General features: G+C 41.6%; 2 protein-coding genes across 4 annotated transcripts in view; both read right to left on the bottom strand.

Annotated features, from left to right (window-relative positions):
- The window catches only part of TULP4 (TUB like protein 4), a 383,734-nt gene that overhangs the window by 19,095 nt on the left and 343,744 nt on the right, over positions 1–20,895 (bottom strand). For all 3 annotated transcript variants that reach the window (XM_088457433.1, XM_088457432.1, XM_088457431.1), the window contains 5 exons: positions 17,825–18,049; positions 8,930–9,164; positions 3,486–3,630; positions 1,255–1,399; positions 623–716 (listed from right to left, as the gene is read on the bottom strand). In XM_088457433.1, the coding sequence (XP_088313559.1) occupies positions 623–716; positions 1,255–1,399; positions 3,486–3,630; positions 8,930–9,164; positions 17,825–18,049 (844 nt within the window). The remainder of the gene's footprint in view (positions 1–622; positions 717–1,254; positions 1,400–3,485; positions 3,631–8,929; positions 9,165–17,824; positions 18,050–20,895) is intronic.
- On the bottom strand, positions 15,133–17,159 carry LOC148476945 (uncharacterized). The gene is made up of 2 exons (XM_088457437.1): positions 16,719–17,159; positions 15,133–15,531 (listed from the first exon to the last, which is right to left on the bottom strand). The coding sequence occupies exons 1-2, from the start codon at positions 17,157–17,159 to the stop codon at positions 15,133–15,135; spliced, it is 840 nt and encodes a 279-aa protein (XP_088313563.1).

The following is a 20,895-nucleotide window of genomic DNA, read 5'->3' as shown; positions in this document are numbered from 1 at the left end:
AATAAATGTTGTTTTAAATTTAAATACGACCTAGTGCACCATATCATTATCTTGTGTTTCCAATACCTCACCTACAAAGCCCACAACAAATCTTTTCCTCCCTGCATCTCTAGCCTTATTTTCACACAGTCCCTCGTGCCCACTTCACTCTGCCAATGACTTCTGCATCACCTCCTCTCTGATTAACTCTTCACTCTGCTGTGCAGCTTCCAATCTCTGCCTATGCACGCAATGCTTAATAATACTTGCACCCAGCCTCCCAGCCTTATCTCTTCATTCAAGCATACAACCCCTACCGCAAACTCTGCATTCCCCAAATATGACTAGGAACAAGCTCAATATCCGTATTTATGAACATGTATCCCCGACCAACTACTACAATTACTATTCTGCTACCTAATTTATTAAGTGCAGCGGACACCTCTTAGACTGTAAGCTCTTTTCTGCAGGGCCAGCCTTCTGTTTTAGGTTATTGTATGTCATTTGTTACTATCATGAGCCCCTCAATATATTGTGCTGTAAAATATGTTAGCACTTTATAAATAAAAGAAAATATATCCTTACAATGCTAAGAAAATAAGATTATCAAGCTGTCTTTTTAAAGTGTTTAATGAGAACTTACCCGCTCCAAGGTTAGCTGGTAGGAATGCCGCTAATCCTACAATTTTAAATTTGGTTCCCCATATATTGGATGTGACCTGAGCAAGGTAGTTATGCTGCAAAGACAAATAACAAAACTATAAATGTAGCAAGCTTCTCAAAGGGGTAGGTGTGTATCATTTTATTCATGAGTGTATTCATTTTCAGTTTTGTATGCATAAAATAATGGGTTCACGTCTTTTATTCATAACTTTATTTTAAAAATTAACAATCTGTATTGGAAAAGTGACTTATTTCTAGAACATGCCACAAAGTACTTTCAAAGCCATAACATGTCAGTGAACTTGAAGAAAACAAGTGGATATGTTCTGACCAATTAGTAGCCAGCGTTAAAATGATTATTACAGTAAGTCTGGAACCCACCAGAGACAAACTGCAACACATTTTAAATGTAGGGTCTTATCTAACCTTAAGATCACACTTTTGTCTCTTTCTCAGTTCTGTCAATCTACAGATTACATTTTAAAACATACAGTACTTTACTAAAGTACCTTTCATGATGCTGTACATCAGTTGTATCTAGAACTCCCAATTACCATCTCCCATATCCACACTAGATTTTCTGATGCAGCAATTGACCTTAGACACTCTCACCTGGGTTATGTCTTCTAAGGGAAATTCTCTGCGAGTTAAACTTGGTGACCCAATTGAAGGCTTCCTTATGGGTAATCGAGGGGACCTTGTAATTTCTTGTGCAGTCCGAGACAGCTTTGGGGATTTTCTTGCTTCTATGTTAATTCTATTAAAAAAGTAAGCAAAAAAAGTAAGCACAAAAAAATAGCTAAAGAAAAGATAATATTTTAGAAGTCATTTTGGGGATGTGCAATTAATGATTGCACTGATGGCGATTATCATGGTATGGAAAAATATGCTCAGTCTTTTCCTTCCCAAGGAAACTGCACTGACCAGAGACGTGTGGGCATAGTGTGGGCTTTTACAGTACTACAGGCACTGTCTGCTACGGCATTCTCACCTAACATACACATAACGGTTAATAAACATGGGCTGTGGCTAGCATATGTAAATGTTTACCTTTGCATTTACCAGTATAGATATTTCTAAATATAAAAGGACTTTTGGTGCAACAACAGTCACACCCACCCAATCTACTATCACCAAAGGTGGAGGGGACCAGAGACCGAAAAACTAAGACAATAAAGTAAATGGGAAAAGTACATGGGTCAAGTGTTAGAAGATGGAATATGAGGCATGAACAGCACCAATATATTCTTTAGTATAAGGTTGTTTATATAACAGACATTCAAGGATCTTCAGCTTCATCTAACATTATTAAGACATGTCATCAAATCCTAGGAAAACACAGCATTGATCTAAAACAATAATTTTACTCACAATCCACAATTTTCTGAGCGTTGAAATGATCTTGATAGTATAACATGCAATTTCCAGTCTATACCCTACTATATTATGTGTTCCTATCTGAACCATTATATGTCCTAAGATCATGTAAAGGTTACGTTTTTCAATGACAGGTCATGTACACACCACAAAATGTGTGCGATACCTGCTCATCAGGACAGACATGTTCTGCAGCAGGCCAGATCAGATGAGCATGTCAAACTGGTTTTTAACCAATAATCGGCCCAGGGTGATGTATACACATTGTGTATTAATTAACCTAGCAGATGAAAATCATTTGTTTGCCCATCTTATTACATAGGCCTGATAAAGAGGTGGACGCAACTGCATCTTTATGCTAATGCAGCAGCCGATGAGCTTCCTACTGAGATACCCATTGGTTATGGAGCTAATCTGCAGCTGCGCATATTAAAACACACCATCGGATGCCCCATTGGCAGGGGCAAAGTCTCCACCTGACCATGGCCATTAGGGGTCAGTGATAAGTCGCTAACTGTGACACGCCAGCGTCTGGCTAGCCACCCCCATTACCGCCCACTAAAATTGCATGGATCTGCGTGCAATTTCATCCTGCGGTAACTATCAGGAAACATGCAAAGTGCAACACTGAAGCATGCACAGACTGAAAACATAGGCCGTTTGCATCCAGCATCACCACTGCGTGCAACTCTAAATCAGGAATCTAGCTTTACAGTCATACACACTACTGGGTTTAGGCTGTATCAGGAGTTCTGTTGGATTCTGGCAGATGGTATTACACTAGGAAGAGGAGTTGTGAAATATAGAGCAAACATTTCATGTTCCAGCAAGTGTTAAATGAGATATTGGTGATGGTAGGTACATGATGCCTAATATAACACACATAATGGTTACGCCAACCTTTTTCTCTGCTCTAACACTTGCCAATTTGCCTCTTTTCCTTCTCTACTTCCATAAACCTGATGGCCTATTCTGATAATACCTCTAACAGCATTCACATTGGCCTACTGTTGTACCCAATACACAGTGAACTTTTAATATACCTTTCTTGTTTGCAGATATCATATTCTATTTTACTATATATGTATAAATTTATATTTTCCATTCTAGTTTGACTTTAAAAAAATGTGCTTAAGTACCTATATGTACCTGGATGCATTAATGCCCAACCCTAATAGTAGCCTTTCTATAAACACCAGCATATTTGTTTTTTTAGTCATATTTTTTGAGAAATGTTCTCTAAACAGATTGGTGCATTACCTTATATGTGTTTATAATTTCTTTTGAACACAATATATTTATTTAAGATTAATTTACCATACATAAAAATGCCAGTTTGGCAGCAAATCTCCTATGCAAGATGAAACATCTTCTCAGATGTACTGTAGGTTAAGTGTACCCTACAGAATGGACTAGTTCTATTGTAAATAATTTACAAATAAAACAGGAATGTTGACTTCACAGACCTAGGTAATTTGGGAGATTTGCTAGCTCTTGTAATCTTTGGAGATTTCTTAGCGGCCCAGTCATCACTCAATTCAATATCGCTGGAATCTGAGCAATTGCAGCTGTCTATAACTGTGGAAATCAATCCATTACCGTAGATTTCATCTGGGAAACAAAGATGAGAGGATTCATTTATAGCTACATTCTATAGAATGAATATGTCATAGGATGTAATAAGCAATACACTTCCATAGGGCAGGATATCTTTGAACGGTAAAGGAGTACATGCAGATTTCTATAATGTAAAACCCAATTATTGCTCACAAAAAAAAAACGAAACATCTTTTCCGTATCTAGTACATCAAGTAAATTGTTTACTCTCTTCATGGTAACTATTTGATGTATTGTTATAGCTTTCTCCTTTTAGGGCCTTAATCTCTCGCGTATATGACCCAACATTTCCTCAAATGTAACATGCCCAAATCTGAGTAAAGAACTGTGGAATGTGCGCACTATGTAAATAACTTAACAAATAAATCTGAGCTTACCATTTCCCCCTGCTATGGTCACCACCCCTCCCAACATCTATCTATCATGCTTTCACCTGTTGCCTCAGTATCATCCTTGACTCTACACTTCAGTTTACCCACAGATCCTGTCCCTCTCACAGTCTTGTTGCCTCCTCCTCTGTACCATTGACATAATACACCTTTAGTAAAACCCTGGTCAAGTTGCTAATTATTTCCCACCATGACTACTGCAACTTCCCTTCACTCTGGCCTCTTCTTCTAGAATCAATACTAAATGTTGCGGCTAGACATTTAGCACAATGATGACAAGTTCACATAAAAATTTTAATGTTTGTAGAATAGGTCACCTTTGTTGAGTTGAGTATAGGAGTAAACCACACCCACACACAAAAACCTGAGCGCTAACCAGTCAGAGACTTAAATGTTGAATATAGGTGCAGCAGTAAATATAGAGGTGATTGCCAACCTCACTATAAAAATAAGTAAAAAAGTTTACTGTGCTCCAATATTATTGCAGGGACACAGGAAAAACTCAGATCACGTGAGTATTCAAAATTTAATTGAAGAATTATAACAAACAAGGTAGCAATGTAAAATAATGTGAATAATTGAATATGACAATGCACTTCAATGGTTAGTTGTTATAAAAATAAAAATAAACATAGAAGATTATAAAAAACAATATAAAACATGTGGGGGTAGGGGGGGTAAGGTGCGCTCTTCCTGCTAGTACTGGTGATGACTTGTGCGTGTTTGTGAGTGGTGTTAATTAGAATGTTTCTTCTGGTGGTGGTGATGTTTTGGGAGTGAGGAGGGTGTGATTGGGTATGGAGTGTAGTTTGAAGTAATGTGAAAAGGGGAATGGAATAGGATCAAAATGAGGACAGCGAGACACAGTAATTTTGGGCAAAATCTTTTATTGAGTAGTCACAATGCTGCTCTGTTAAGATCCCGGGCAGGTGGGTGGGGTTCAGTGATGAGTGGTGATGAGACTGGGGAGGTAGGTGGACCCTTTTAGGGGGCTCCTTCCCGTGCGGTTCAGTGACCTTGCACGTCACCCCTGCTGGACCTATGGTCGACAGTCTAGGAAGTCTCGGGGGGTGGGGGGATTTGCAGAGTGGGTTGGAACACCTGTGCGGCGTCCCGCGTGTTGGTGTGAGTCTTGGCAGTACTTACCTACCGGTAGGTTTTTTTGTTGTGGTGATGTAGGTCGACGTTGCGGTCGTTGCAGATTGGTTGGAAGCTGCAGGTTTGTTGGTGAGCTGGATCAGCGTGTTGCTGGTGTGCTGCAAGTGCACAGCTGTTCTGATTGGTCTGCGGAGGTCAGCGACCGTAGTATGCAGCTGAAATTGGCTCTTGGTCGTGCCGCTGGTGGTGCGGAGCCAGAGGTGTGGATGGGTGAGCTGCTGGGAGGCTGGGTTGCAGCGTGTGTGCTGGGACCACCCCTGGGGGGTGGTCTGCCCGGGATACTGATTCAAAAAAAGCCAGGGAGGAGGGGAGATGTGGAAAGTGTGACCGGGATGGAGCTGGTCACTGGCGATGTTGGCTGGGCGGACTTGCGGCCGGATGTGCGGGATGCTCTTATCACTGACGGCTCCTCGTGGAAATGGGGATCGACGGTGGAGACACCCCTGGCCAGGAGTGAGTTGCTGAGCACGCCTGGGAGCAGGGGGGGAGAGGGGCTGGTCCGGGGTGGAGCCGGTCACTGGAGGTGTGAGCGGTGCGGACCAGCAGGCGGGTGGGCTGAGAGCTTTCTGCACTGGTGGTCCCTGGTGGGGATGGGGATCTTTAGTGGAGGTCAGCCTGGATCGGTGTCGGGTTTGATGTGAGGGTCTCCAACGCGTTTCGGCACAGGTGCCTTCTTCAAGGAGGTGTGTGAATATAAAACATGTATTCACCAAAAAGGGACAACAAAAGGAGTTGATCAGGCTCCAATATTGTGTCCCCAATATCACCTGTAAAAATAGAATCCACTTAAAATCAATTGATTAGCTGGAGAATCAATGCTGTAATGAAGTGTGTACTAAAAACCAGGTTGATGCATTCAGAACCTGATATATGTGCACACTCTCCCTATGTATAGGTAGACCTCGGTGCTAATGGTCCTTCACTGAAATGAGCCAACAGATATATCCATTTCGCATATAATGTATTCAGCTATATATAAAAAAAAAAAATATACATCTTTAGCACTGTAGTATAAATACATTTCATAGTGCTACATAACTCACATCCATATTAGTAACGATTAATCGAATAAGTATTTATTACCAATAATACTAAATACTTATTCGATTAATCGTTACTAATATGGATGTGAGTTATGTAGCACTATGGAATGTATTTATACTACAGTGCTAAAGATGCATATTTTTTCTTTTCTTTTTTCATTGTTTATATTTAAAAACCAATATATTATATATTTTTGTTGGAACAAACTGTTAAGGGTTAAAAACAATTACCCTATTATCCAATGATTTCCACCTGGACACTATATATGTGTTTGACTGAAGACAGGAGAGCATTTCAGCTTAAAAAAGGATACAGGAGTATACGAAACGCATTGCTGCTCTCTATAGTTACTGGAGTCTCTCCCTATATGAAGACCTCTTGCTGCTGATCATTGCAAGCCGGTTTGGTACTTTTGGTCATTCAAGTTCCTGGGCTGGCGCTGTCATCTATCTTATGCGGCTACTGAATTACACCATTAACAGCCCACAATATTGGTCCTGACATACGGGAGCTATTATCTTCACCGCCGGCCGACGGCTCCGCTGTCAGTGTCCTTGCTGGCTCCAACGGACGGGAGGTCACTTCCTCGCTGTCAGCCGATCCCTCTGCAAGCGGCTTCCACTATCTGCTTTAACACAGGAGACGGAAGGTAACAGCGCACACCGCTTGTTCACAACCACGCTGTCCATTTCCTCTATTGCTGGCTTCATTGAGACGAGAGTCGATATTAACCATCGTCAGCTGGGGTCTCTGTCCACAGTATTTTCCGACAAGAGGAGACACCAGCCCCATTATTGGTCAGCATTGTCGTTACATCTGCTCTCCAGACGGCGAATAACGCTAATTAGAGAGGATCACCTCCCTGCTACACTGTTGCTAGATGTCAGCTGTTAGCTCACCACGCTGAGCCGCCCAAGGTACATTTTCTCTGATACTCAGAGACAGTGCTATTTCATTTTTACAAGCACACTACTGGCTTTGCTATTATCTTTGTACAATAACATTTGTGCTATACAATACACTACAAAATGATCAGCATTATTATACCCCATTACAGAATATCAGACTGTATTATCAGCTTTATATATAGCTGAATACATTATACGCGAAATGGATATATCTGTTGGCTCATTTCAGTGAAGGGCCATTAGCACCGAGGTCTACCTATACATAGGGAGAGTGTGCACATATATCAGGTTCTGAATGCATCAACCTGGTTTTTAGTACACACTTCATTACAGCATTGATTCTCCAGCTAATCAATTGATTTTAAGTGGATTCTATTTTTACAGGTGATATTGGGGACACAATATTGGAGCCTGATCAACTCCTTTTGTTGTCCCTTTTTGGTGAATACATGTTTTATATTGTTTTTTATATTCTACTATGTTTATCTTTATTTTTATAACAACTAACCATTGAAGTGCATTGTCATATTCAATTATTCACATTATTTTACATTGCTACTGTGTTTGTTCTAATTCTTCAATTAAATTTTGAATACTCACGTGATCTGTGTTTTTCCTGTGTCCCTGCAATAATATTGGAGCGCAGTAAACTTTTTTCCTTATTTGAGTATAGGAGTGGCAAATTTGGAATGTTGTCAACTGACTGGCTGACAAGTTGACAAGACACAAGAGGAAGATGTACTGAAACTACATAAAAGCTTACAGTGATCAGATTCTACACTTCGAAAATAAGTTACTAAGAATAGCATGTGGAAAGTATGTAAAGTTATGTACCTGAAAAAGTAATACACACTACTGGGGCTGACACATACTGTTACAATTAGTTGCAAGCATCTACAGTAAATGTAGGGCAAAACACTACCAGAATTAAGTGCGGACAATATTTTGCTTTTTCCTAGTTAAATGAGACAAACTAATCAGTGCTGTCTTAACAGAGCAAAGCAAAGCACTGGGGCCCCTAGCCACCTATTCATGGGAATAAAAATTTGAACGTTCAATAAAATCTCCAGCTCACAGTACAGTTGCTGCTGTGCACTGTAGCTGTGATTATAGATTTAGAGGGCTCCTGAGAGAGGGAGGCCAGGGAGGACATGCCTCTGACCCCTTTAATCCATCTCTCTGAATGCAGGCTGGGAGGCAGGTAGAGATTCCTGCCTGGCCACTCTGATTGTGTGTAATTCACAATCAGAGTGTCAGGGGAGCATCTTTCTCTGTCTGCCTCTCAGCTAGCTGCCTTATGCATGGAGCGATGGGCCGCACATTCCATGTAATGGTGTGGCGATTATTTTTTTGGAACATTAGGGCCCTGAAAAGAGACCACAGCCTGAGTATTGTAGCTGACCACACAGCTACAATCGAACAATCTTCCAATGGATTAGGATAAAACGCCATGTTACAAAGCACACGTCAGGTCATACTGATTCTATGAACATGACAATGCGTTCAGTGTACTCCACAGTCACCAGATTTTAATCCAATAGAATGTGGTGGGAGCAGGAAATTTACAGCATGATTGTGCAGCTGACAGATCTGCAGCAACTGCGTAATTCCTATCATGTCACCATGGACCAGTACCTTGTTAAATATATGGCACAAATAACTGAGGCTTTACTTGGGTCAAAGAGGGGTCCTACCCATTGTTAGTAAAGTGTACCTAATAAAAGTGCCCAATGAGTGTAATATAATTTTTAAGTTATGCAGCACATGAATTAAGACATAAAACAAAATAAATACCTGTTTTTCCATCTGTCTTGGGGTCCATAATAACAAACTCAGGACGCAACTTGCTAATTCTACGACCTTTGAGAACAGGCACTAGACCACCCAGGTACTCCAAGTAAAGAGTGTAGCACGGACCCCCAACCTCAGGGTCATCCTCTGTCCTCTTCATAGTGCAGTGCAACCTCTCATTTCCTGATGTCGGGTAACTGACAAAATCTCGCATGTTATTGGGGTCAGGTATAGGAGGCTAGACAGGACATAAACCGTATGTACACGTCACATAAAAATGGTTTGTAGTAAAACACACAATACAAATTAATATTATGCTGCCTGTCCCATAATGAAAGCAGCGTAGTTTCATCATGCCTTGTCCAGCTTTATAAAGTGTGATTATATACTGCTCCGTGGAGGTCATCATTTTGTTGGCTGAGCTAATATTCATTATTTGCATATATTGAATAAACATTGGTTCAGACTAATACAAAACAACACATGCATTCACCATCACTGGATTGTATGAATAGCATAATAAAATGTATATAAACATCAGCTATATTTAAGTGTAATGGTGCACACACATGGTCCAACTTTCTGGTCGATATGAACGATAACGATATCGAAAATAGTTATATCCGTCAATGTTTGATACTTCATTGATCGCTAAAACACTGGCGACTGAGTTACTAAAGTGATTATTACCCGAATTAGATAAACGATTTGACCGTTTAATGTCTTCTTTTGACCTTCTTCTTACCGCCTTTATCTGACCATCAAAGCTGCCATGATACACAGGAACAGGGGGTAGATAATTCCAAGGTTTTATTTGTTCCTCAACATGACCCAGACCTGGCATTTGCTAGATATGCAGCTGAAGATACTGACAAAGGCACTGACCTACAGTCACCACTCACTCCTCATCTTGTTATTGCAGAATTTGTGGAGGAGTCCACTTGTGTCCTTGGGCAGACTCTGTTTAACCCATTCCTCTCGGTATTAACCTAAGCATCAGCCCTTAACTGGAGGTCGGAAACATTGCAGGAGGACAAGAGCCATTTATTACCAACTAGGGGTGAGGGGGGACATAGAAGTACTGGTCTTGTCCAAGCCCAATTTTTGAAATACACCGCTAACATTATGACTAGGTACCTGCCCAAACGACAGTGGTACCTACTTATTGCAGAACACTTTTATCTCCTGAGTCTTTTATCTCCTGAGTCCAGGCTTTTTATCTCCTGAGTCTTTTTAATTACACACTGTCCACTGTTTACTTAATATCCCCTTAACTAGACTATTCGCTTGGATCTTGGTTCTGTCTGAAGTTATGCGTACTTACTGCTAATTTACAAATTAATGTGGTACTCACCTATCCACAGAACATAGGTTTTATTATCGCTTGAGCCTTTTTAGTTATACACCCTTAAATTATTATTTTATCTTCCCTAAACTCGACGATTAGCGTGGATTTGTTTTTTGTTTAATGTTATGTATAACTACTGATGATTTATTTGTTCAAGTAGCGGCTGTTTAGTACGGAAATATATATATATTTTTGTTATTATGCATAGCACCTTTACTCATGCCCATCCAAATAATCCCCTGTCATGTCTTCCTGTTTAGAATTTGAAGACATTAAGCACTTTAATTTTTATGTGAGTTTATCTAACCATGTAGTCCGCCATTACACACGGTAACAAGGGGTGGATTATTCTAAAGTGTCTCCTGTTCCTTAGCCTGACCCAGATGTAGCACTTGATAGTTGTGCACCTGATTATACTGACGAAGTTTAGTGTTTGCTTAAGATTTGCCCGACCCTCACTGGTCTTCACACCAGAGATGGTCATGTTTATTTGGTTTAGGAAAATTAGAAAAAGTGGTTGGAACATAGGCATTTTGTTGCATTCACATTAATATTATGATTGAGGATAGTTTCTTTTGTGTTTTTCACAATAGTCACCTGTTTCAGATGTCACCTAAAATTGTATCACAAATGTTACTGTACATATCTATATTATGTTAATTTTTTTTCTGCATCATCTAATCTCTGACAATGTCTTTTTCTTATAATTATACCATAATGTCATGTTCCAATAAAAAAAAAAAAAGTATAAAAAAAAGAAAATGGTTATATCCATCATATCGTTGACATGTTTGGTATAACATGCGGGCTGACATGCGAGCCCGCATGTCAGAAAATGATATCTGAAGTCGACTGTGTTTGCAGTCCAACTTGGTCAATATCATTGACAAATTGTTCATATCGACCTATATAACAATCAAAGATAATAGACCAAGTTAACCACTCCCTGGACACTCCCCGGCCTCCATTTTCTGAGCAACGCGCTGGTAAGAAGCAAGCAGCTCGGAAGGCACCTGTTTACACAAGTAAAAAGGTAAGGTTTTTTCACCCACCGCTGGCCACCAATGATAGGGGTCTCTGTAACGGGGCACAGCATATCGAGGCCTAGGGCACAGTAGAGGGGGCCCAGCATATCGGGGCTCTTCAGCGGGGGGGCACAGCATAAGGGGGCACTGCATAAAGGGGGCTGTGCATAATAGGGCAGGCACAGCAGGGGGCACAGCATAAGGGGGAACTGCATAAAGGGGGCTCTGCATAATAGGGCAGGCACAGCAGGGGGCACAGCATAGGGGGGCACTGCATAAAGGGAGCTCTGCATAATAGGGCAGGCACAGCAGGGGGCACAGCATAAAGGAGGCATGTATCAGTTTCAGGTACTGAATAAGGGGGCTCTGCATAATGGGGGCACTGCATAAAGGAGGCTCTGCATAACGGGGGCACAGCAGGGGCCACATCATAAGAGGGCAGACAGTTGTGGGCACTGAATAAGGGGGCTCTGCATAATGGGGCACAGCATAAGGGGGCAGGCACAGCAGGGGCCACAGCATAAAGGGGCAGGCACAGCATAATGGGGGCTCTACATAATGGGGGCACAGCAGGGGCCAAAGCATCAGAGGGCAGGCACAGCAGGTGGCACAGTATAATGGGGGCTCTGCATAATGGGGGCACAGCAAGGGCCACATCATCAGAGGGCAAAAAAACAGCAGGGGGCACAGCATAATGGGGGCACAGCAGGGGCCACAGCATAAGAGACAGGCACAGCATAATGGTGGGCTTTGCATAATGAGGGCACAGCAGGGGCCACAGCATAAGGAAGCAGACAGTTGGGGGCACTGAATAATGGGGGCAGGCACAGCATAATGGGGGCACTGTATAAAGGGGGCTCTGCATAATGGGGGCAGACACAGTTTCAGGCACTGAATAAGGGGGCTCTGCATAATGGGGGCACAGCAGGGGCCACAGCATAACGGCAGGCACAGCTGGGGGCACAGCATAAGGGAGGACTGCATAGTTGTAGACCCATATTTAATGGACTCAGTATATAATAATGAACTCCAAATAACTATTTTTAATTATTTTTTTAACGTGTGTTTTCAAATTTTATTATTTCAGACATGGCTGGAAACCGTGTATTCTGGATAGGAATCCTAAATATGTACCAAGCCAACGAGTGCTTGTGGAACATCAAGATAAAAGATTGGGACCTTAAAAACCAGGCATATCAGAAGCTGCTGATGTACAGCAAGTGCCTGAGGAAGAATGCAGACATAGCCTGTGTCAACAACTTCCGGACAGTGTTCATGCGGGAGCACACCAAATTTGTGAATGCCAAACGTTCCGGAGCAGGGGCGGACGATGTGCGGAAACCGAGTTTATGGTACTATGAACTATTCTCCTTCGTCCTGGAGAAAGAGCCGGAGAAGCGGTCAATCAGCTCACTGGATGAGGACCGTCCTGAGGATGAACCAGAGACTCAGGATACCATAAGTACATCAACAAATCTATATACAGTATATATATATTATTTATTTTTGTTTTTATAGCAAAGATTACTGTACTTTAAAATTTTACAACAGTTGTTTTCACCCTTACTCACTTTACCAATGGGATGTAGTCAGGAAGCCGGCAGTCGAAATGGCGACCGCTTGCTTCCCAACTGTGAAATCCTGCCATGGGGCTAATAATAGGCGTCGATATACCGACTCCTATCATCAACCCCACGGCAAAATCCCAACGCCCGGTATACGGAATGTAGGTAGGCCGGGCGTCTGGACTTGTTAGCCGCAGGGGGGGGGGGGAGGGGTCTTAGGTTTAGGGACTTCGTATTAGGCACCCCCCCCCCCCCCCGGAGGGTTAGGCTAGGGGCAGGGGGGGTTGGGGTCAGACATCCCCGGAGGGGAGGTTAGTGTTAGGCACTATGGTGGGAGGTTAGGCACCCCTAAGGGAGGGGGTTAGGGTTAAAAGGGGGGGAGAGAGGGGAGGGTTAGGGTGCTTACTCACCTCTTTCTGGATCTTCTGCTGGTGGCATTGGTATTTTTGCCGCTGAACTGAAGTCTGGTGGAATGACATACCGATTCCTTTACTAATGTAATGATATTAATAATGTAAATAAAAATTAATTGGACCAATTTGGTCATGTATTTTATTTGATAATTCACATTTGTTTCTCTCCTAATTACTTCTCATGGTAGTGGATCCTGACACTCCGGCCAGTGAGCTGTTGGAACTTGAAGAGACCATCGTTGAGGCGCCACCACCACCATCCTCAGAACCTGGTGCCAAGAAGCGGAGGTCGGCGGGCAAGGTGGCTCCATCCTCAAGTTCCGGACCGGGTCGGGCAGAAACATTTTTAAAACGTGCTGAGGAGGTGCTACAGACGAACACGGATAATTTTAGTACTTTTGGGCTAAACATCGGTACTGAAATTATAGGAAAATGAAGCCACAAAACCAGATGTGCTGCCGAAGGGTCATGTATGAGGTTTTGTGTCGTGGTATGGTCGATGAGATCGATGAAGCCATGAATCTAACCTCATACATACCCAAGCAGCCTGCTCCAACGAAATACAGTAGTTCTCACCCCCCACCGCCATATCCCCAAAATCCTTCTCTCCAGTATTATCCCCAATATTCGTCAGGAACCCCTGTGCCACCAACCAACCTCCCTGGTCCATCCTCAAGTGGCATGCACTCTGCTTGGCGGAGTGCACAGTCAACTCTTACCGATGTTGATTTTTTGCCAATGTAGTTTTTTAGCATGTTTTAAAAATTGTTCTGCCCGATTTCTCCTGCTCTTTCTTTAGGATGATATTGAGTAGTTTATCCTACCATAAACTTTGTGTTTCTCCACCTCAATTGCCCCTGTTGCTGGATGTTTGGCATTCCTATATTTGGTTGTGACTTCCGCGGACACTATTCAGAAGTATATGTATCTTCTCCTTTAAACAGTTATGTCTGCATTTTTATTTGGGTGCTTGCTATACATCACTAAAAGCTGATGTGCCTGGTTGTCCTGATCTGAGTACTCTTTATTGTGAAGGCACTCATTGGCTTGGTTCTAATCTGGAGATCCTGTCCAGAATTCACCAGTTTTCATTTTATAAATTTATATAAAAAGCAAAAAAAAAAAACCTCAAAAAAAGGCCGTCTTTCTTTATTTTCGGTGTATATTTACAATATGTTTTGGGATTTTTTTTTTTAATGTTTATCTTTGAAATTAACCTATTTTTCCAAAAAAGGTAAGACCAGGGCACACGTATCATCTTGTCGATATTAATGAGCGATTGAACCATAACTTAAGAAAAACGTAACCATTTATAGTCAAATTTTAAACATTGAATTTATAAACTAATGTGAATTAATCTCTTCAATGGTTATACATTTCTTAATTTTTTGTATTCAGTTAAATCAAAATACCTATAGACACTTATGAAAGCAAACCAAAAATTTTAATTCTGTTAAACAAAGAAGTTTTTATTTTGAATTCTTTACTATTTTTCAACATAACTGATTAGGATTTTTTTTTATTTTTAACAATTAGGCAATACACTCTGCCTGCCAGGAAAAGGCACCTTCACCATTGAAATATGCAAGGTACCGCTCCCTGACTTCCTTTGCCCCTGCTGTGCCAGCATGTGGAACTGGCGGTCGATTCACAGAGGGCCAGTTTTGATCCACAGGTTCTTGAAAATATGCAGATGGCAAACTTAATTTTCCTTTGGGTGTTCCTTAATAATAAATTGTGCAGAACACATGAGGCCAGCACCACCCAATTAATTTTATCAATCCTCAAGTTTATTGCTGTATGAAATACCCTAAATCGGTTGTTACCTGTCTGTCGTTCTCTGGAGAGCCTGTAATTAAATACACGCCTTTCGGTCATCAGTGTCCTTTGGGCATAAGGTTTTAAGTGTTCGTGTAAAGACATAACTCAGCCCATGAGTACATTGATCTGCCGATGGAAGATTTAGCGGCTTCTTTACAATCTGCTCGTAAAAAACGGTGTTTTTAAAAGATCCACCATCTGAGGCGCGTCCATTCTTCCCAACGTCCACAAATATAAACTCATAATTGGCTGTAACTATTGCCATAAGAACTATGCTAAAATAACCCTTATAATTGTAGTACAATGAGCCACTGTTGCTGGGTTGGGTTATCCTCACATGCTTGCTGTCAATGGCATCACCACAGTTAGGAAAGTTCCATTTCCTTTCAAGTTCACTAGCGATGGTCTGCCATTCTGCGACAGTATAAGGAAACTGAAAAAAGAAAAATAAATAAAGTTATAATAAATGGTTTACACACTATAATTTTTATTAAATCATCATAATTAAAGACTATTTTATTAAACTGGGTGGTTAGATAGTGGTGCTATTACAAAGGTGGAAATGTATTAACTGACGAAGCGGCATCAGCAAATGTTATGTGCGCTGATACTGCTTCACCCCCATGTATGATTGGGGTTTTGGCCAGAAAATGGTAGGGGCGCTATGTACCCCTGTCATTATGGCCGCTACTATGTACAATATAGCATAGTCGATGGCCAAGTGCTATGTATTTACGTTCAGTTCACCTTGTGATCTTTGCTAAATTTCACACATGCTCAGTGGAGATGGCAGGGAAAGAAACACTGCGCAACACCACTAGACTGATGCACTGTGATCTCTATCAGGGATTGCCGGAGGGGAAATTTAGCACTCCCCTGCTCCAGCATGATGACATGTTAATACATCTCATCGTGACTATTTCCTACTTTGCCGCGATAATGAGGCGAAGCAGGAAGCGTTACAGCTGCACCATAATTGGCGCTATAGTACATCGCCCCCATAATACTTTAATATCCATATAAGGACATATTTTAAAAATGTAACTACTATTTATCTAGCCTCATATACGGTTAGGGGGCACAGACACAATGGGGAGATGTATTATAGCAGCACTTAACGTGCAGCTATAACACCTCCTGCTTTGCCTCTTTACCAAGGCGAAGCAGGAAGCACTTACGATGAGATGTTTTAACATCTCATCGGCCGGAGTGGTGGAGTGATAACTCCCCCCTCCAGCACTCCCCGCTAGAGACCACAGCGCATCAGCCTAGTGCTACTGCGCTGTGTCTCATTCCAGGCCGGCTCCACTGAGCTTGGGATCTCGTAAGTATCGCGAGATACCCGCATGCTGCCCTGGAGCCAGGAGCCGCCGCAGCAAGGACAGCGGTGTCCCTGCTGTGGGGATAGGGCATTGCCAGATGTAGCTGTCTATAGCAACAGCTACAGCGACCACAACGGTCAGGCGAACTGAGCGTTCATAAATAGTCCAAGCTATCGGCAATGCTATCTTGTAGATAGCAATGATACCGCTTTAGCAGTTCATATATCTGGCCCAAGGTCACATACAGTGTCTCATTGAATAGATATATCATAGGTCATAAGGTGCAGAAATATCTTACCTTTAAATACGCAGACTTGAGAGCCTTGTTAGTGGCCTTACACGTCTCGGGGATCATGACGCCCAAAGTCTGTGGTGAAATCAAGGTCCTGAATTTCAGATCAGCCAAGGATCTTCTGGTAGCTAGAAAGCGCAGGGTAGCCACCAGCCTCCCCTCAGCCAATATCACCCTCCTCATGTTGGTATCCTGTCTCTGGATGACAGGGGTCACAAGGCACAGCAACTCCTGAAACGTCACCAAACGCAAGAAATTCCGGTAGTCATCTGGATTATTCTCACGTATCTCCATCAACAGAGGCATGTGAGACATGGTATCTCTCTGCAGCAGCCACTCCTTTGTCCAATAGAAGCGAGGCATTCTCCTCCTCTCGGCCCTCTCCCTCGCATACAAGATCACGACTCCTGCGTACGCCACAATCATTCGCTGACGATTGGAATCCATGACACAATAGCACAAGCCAAAGGCTTGCCAGAAACAAAGCCAAGCAAATTAACAATGCAACAACGTTTAGCATAAACCAATCCAAACTAGCCACAGAGCAAGAAATGCAGAGTTTTAAAATGTCCCCAACCTTTTTATTCCCTCATGGTAGCCCATCCCAACAACACCTCAAGAAAACTTGGACCAATCATTGGCATTTGAATTCTTCATCATTTAAATACTGTCAGATATCGTTCATCGTTATTGAAATTGTTCAATTTTAAAGTAGAAAAAAATCGTTCATCGATATCGATGATCGAGCAAGTTGGGCCTTGTGTATGCACCATGAGATTCATAGCACGCCAGTTGTCTGTTTATTAATATAACACAAGACTTTCTGAGCAGTAGGGTGCTAGCTGCAGTTTATGTGCCTGAAAGCTCTGTACGGCCAGGCTGCAGATACGTCTTAGATTGTTACACTTTTTACTCTTGGATTATCTATTATTTCAATTCTATCATTTAAAATGTTAACATTTATCCCTAAAAATAAACAAAAAAACCCCCCACTATTCATGGGCACCGCAATAAAATATAAAATAAAATCTATAACAGTTTAATTAATTTGTTGAAAATGCAAATACTTTGGTCACTAATTCTGTAAGAGGTTAGTAAGAGTTAATGGTTACCTTAATGGTAGGTATAAAGGCTGTGGTGAGGTAAGAGCAGAGCCGAGGAGGCAGGGTCAGTTTGCTTATGTCCTTGTCGTCATGGAGGGAGCTGGCAATTGCTTGCTGGCAGACAAGCTGCAAACTAGCAACTCTGTGTTCCACACGGACAACATAGAGAGCTGGACCTGATGCCAGGAAGAGGCGTGAATCTCTGTGGCCCCAGCAAATGGAAGTGATTGGACGCTGCAGAATAAATCATGTTGCTCACAAGTTAGTCTGTTAGGTACTAGCAAATGGATACTTAGCTGTACAAGACAAAAATACATAATATATTTGGATGTAATACTATCCCCTGCAGTGCAAATGTAACTGTTATATTGTTTATATAAAATTTTGCCAATCAATCAATTCTAGAGCAGGATATCATTGAACTGCAAAAGAGTACATGCAGATTTATGTAATGTAAAACCCAATAATTGCTCACAAAAAAACTAAACCTCTTTTCCATAATCTAGTACATCAAGCAAATTGTTTACTCTTTTCATGGTAACTGTTTAATGTATTGTTATATCTTTCTCCTTTTAGGGCCTTAATCTCTCATGTATATGACCCAACATTTCCTCAAACTAAACATGCCCAAATCTGAGTAAAGAACTGCGGAATATGTGCGCTATGTAAATAACAGTCAACAAATAAATCTGAGCTTACCATTTCCCCCTGCTATGGTCACCACCCCTCCCAACATCTATCTTACAGTCAACATCATAACTCTTTCACCTGTTGCCTCAGTATCATTCTTGACTCTACACTTCACTTTACCCCAGAGAACCTGTCCCTCTCACACAGTCTTGTTGCCTCCTCCTCTGTACCATTGACATAATACACCCTTACTTACTCAGGAAGTAGAACCCTGGTCAACTTGCTAATTATTTCCCACCATGACTACTGCAACCTCCCACCCCTCTGGCCTCTTCTAGAATCATTACTAAATGCTGCGGCTAGACATTAAGCACAAAGACAACAAATCATAAAAACGTTAATGTATGTAGAATAGGTCACCTTTGTTGAGTTGAGTATAGGAGTGGCAAATATGGAATGTTGGCAACTGACTGGTTGACAAGTTGATAAGACACAAGAGGAAGATACTGTGTACTGAAACTACATAAAAGCTTACAGTGATCAGATTCTACACTTCAAAAATAAGTTCCTGGGTTCTCTTTTTGAACTTAACTGGTCACCAAGCAATGAGTCAGAAGAAATTTGGGAAGAACCCAAGTCATATAAACCTGAAGTTGTGCTGTTCTACATATTAACATGGAGCTAGACGACACCCCAGCCCTGGCTTCTTTCCAAGATTCCCAAGATTTGAGGACCATTAAACAATGTACACCTAATACAACTGGGTCATTAAATGTTTTTAATAAAGAATGGGGACAGATGTTAATTTAATCTTAAATAACTAAATGTACTTTTTGCAAGATTTCAATTTTGTATAAAATTAACTCTTTGTCCAGAAGTGTGTGCTTGCTCAAACAGATTTGATGGTGCTGTAAAAAACCATCAAGGTAATTCAATTTTATTCTTAAAGGGACACCAGAACAAATTGAAAAGCTGGTCTATCAATTCCAGTGAAATTCCAGCCAAGATTCGTGTTCCCTTCTTTCCTCTCATTGCTTACACTCTACGGATCAATAGTATAAATCATACAGTAGCTGTGCTTGTGCTTTGGCCTACTCGCCCATGGTGAATGCTTTTGGAACAGCACTGGCCTCTGCCACCACAGTCAGACATGCAGTACTAGGGACTGATTTCTGCATCTTAATTGCCCCATCTTTGAGGAAATGGAGAATGATTGGCCATTGCTAAGACACACAGAAGTCTGACAAAGTAGTTGAGGTACTTCTTAAATTCTCTCTCTATTCTATAGATTTATTTTGTGGTGCAAACTTTATCTGATCATGGTACTACTACAATTCCATAGGTTCTGGAATTTTTTCAAGGGTCTTGCTCTTCCCCTACCCTAAAATTTCAGCTGTCTGCATTTAGTGTTTTTTTGTACACCAGACTGGCATTTTAGGAACTTGTTCTTAATTTTTTCAAGCCGTAAAAGGGAATTAGGCCTCGTATCAAGACTTAGCATATCGGCGGTCGGGATTCCGGCACCAGAATCCCGACGGGAGTCAGAATTCAGGCGCCAGGATCTCGACCTCCAGAATCCTAATGGTAAGCGGTATGTATTAGGGTTAGGGGAGGGTTAGGTTTAGGAACTAGGGGAGGGCTAGGTTTAGGCTGCGGGGGAGAGGGTTAGGCTGTAGGGGACGTAGGGTACTTACCTAGTTGGGTCGGGATGCTGCTGTCGGTATTGTGACCAGCGGCATCCCGACCGCCGTGATCCCATACCCAACTTTTAAAATCTGATCCCTTTGAGTCTCTGCAAGATTTTTCTTGCAATACTTAAGGCGCTGTTTATGGCAGCAATCGTGTCTGCTCGCCCAGTGAGAGAACTACATTCTCTATGGAGAAAGGAGCCATTTTTCACACAAACACAAAGTTGTACTGCAAACTAGTTAAGAAATTGTATTTCTTTATCTTTGGCTACAAACAACGATAATGAATAACAATTACATATCCTGAATGTTTTTTCCAGGGAATTTTCTGCATACCATCCTAGAATGAAAGAGTTTATGTAAAATAAATAGGTCAACTTTTTGTCATTCCTGTAGGACCCCATCAAACTTGCTCTATCCTAAAATAATCTAACAAGTTGGATAAATAATGTCATTGTGCAGTGTTTTTAAGGGGAAGGGACATGAGGTGCCAGATGTAATAGAGGCACATTCTACAAAGGTGGTGGTGACTTCCTGGCATGTAGGGCTAAGACATCAGCAGATGAATTATGCAAGGCAACAGGACAGTCATCTCTTCATATCTTTAACAGACATTAATTTCAACAAAGAGTTTTTTTTTCTAATTTTTAATAATTGTTTGAAGAATGTTCCTTCCAAACTAAGCATTAACAAAAGATCTCACCTCCAGAAGATATTTGCACTTGTACTGTTGATTATAAGTAACCTACCCTCTTTCTCCAT

The sequence above is a fragment of the Taudactylus pleione genome, unplaced genomic scaffold, assembly GCF_031769625.1.
Source record: "Taudactylus pleione unplaced genomic scaffold, aTauple2 ptg000760l, whole genome shotgun sequence".
NCBI lineage: Eukaryota > Metazoa > Chordata > Amphibia > Anura > Myobatrachidae > Taudactylus > Taudactylus pleione.
The sequence above is the reverse complement of the archived record's forward strand: the minus strand, read 5'-3'. Positions and strand labels throughout refer to the sequence as shown.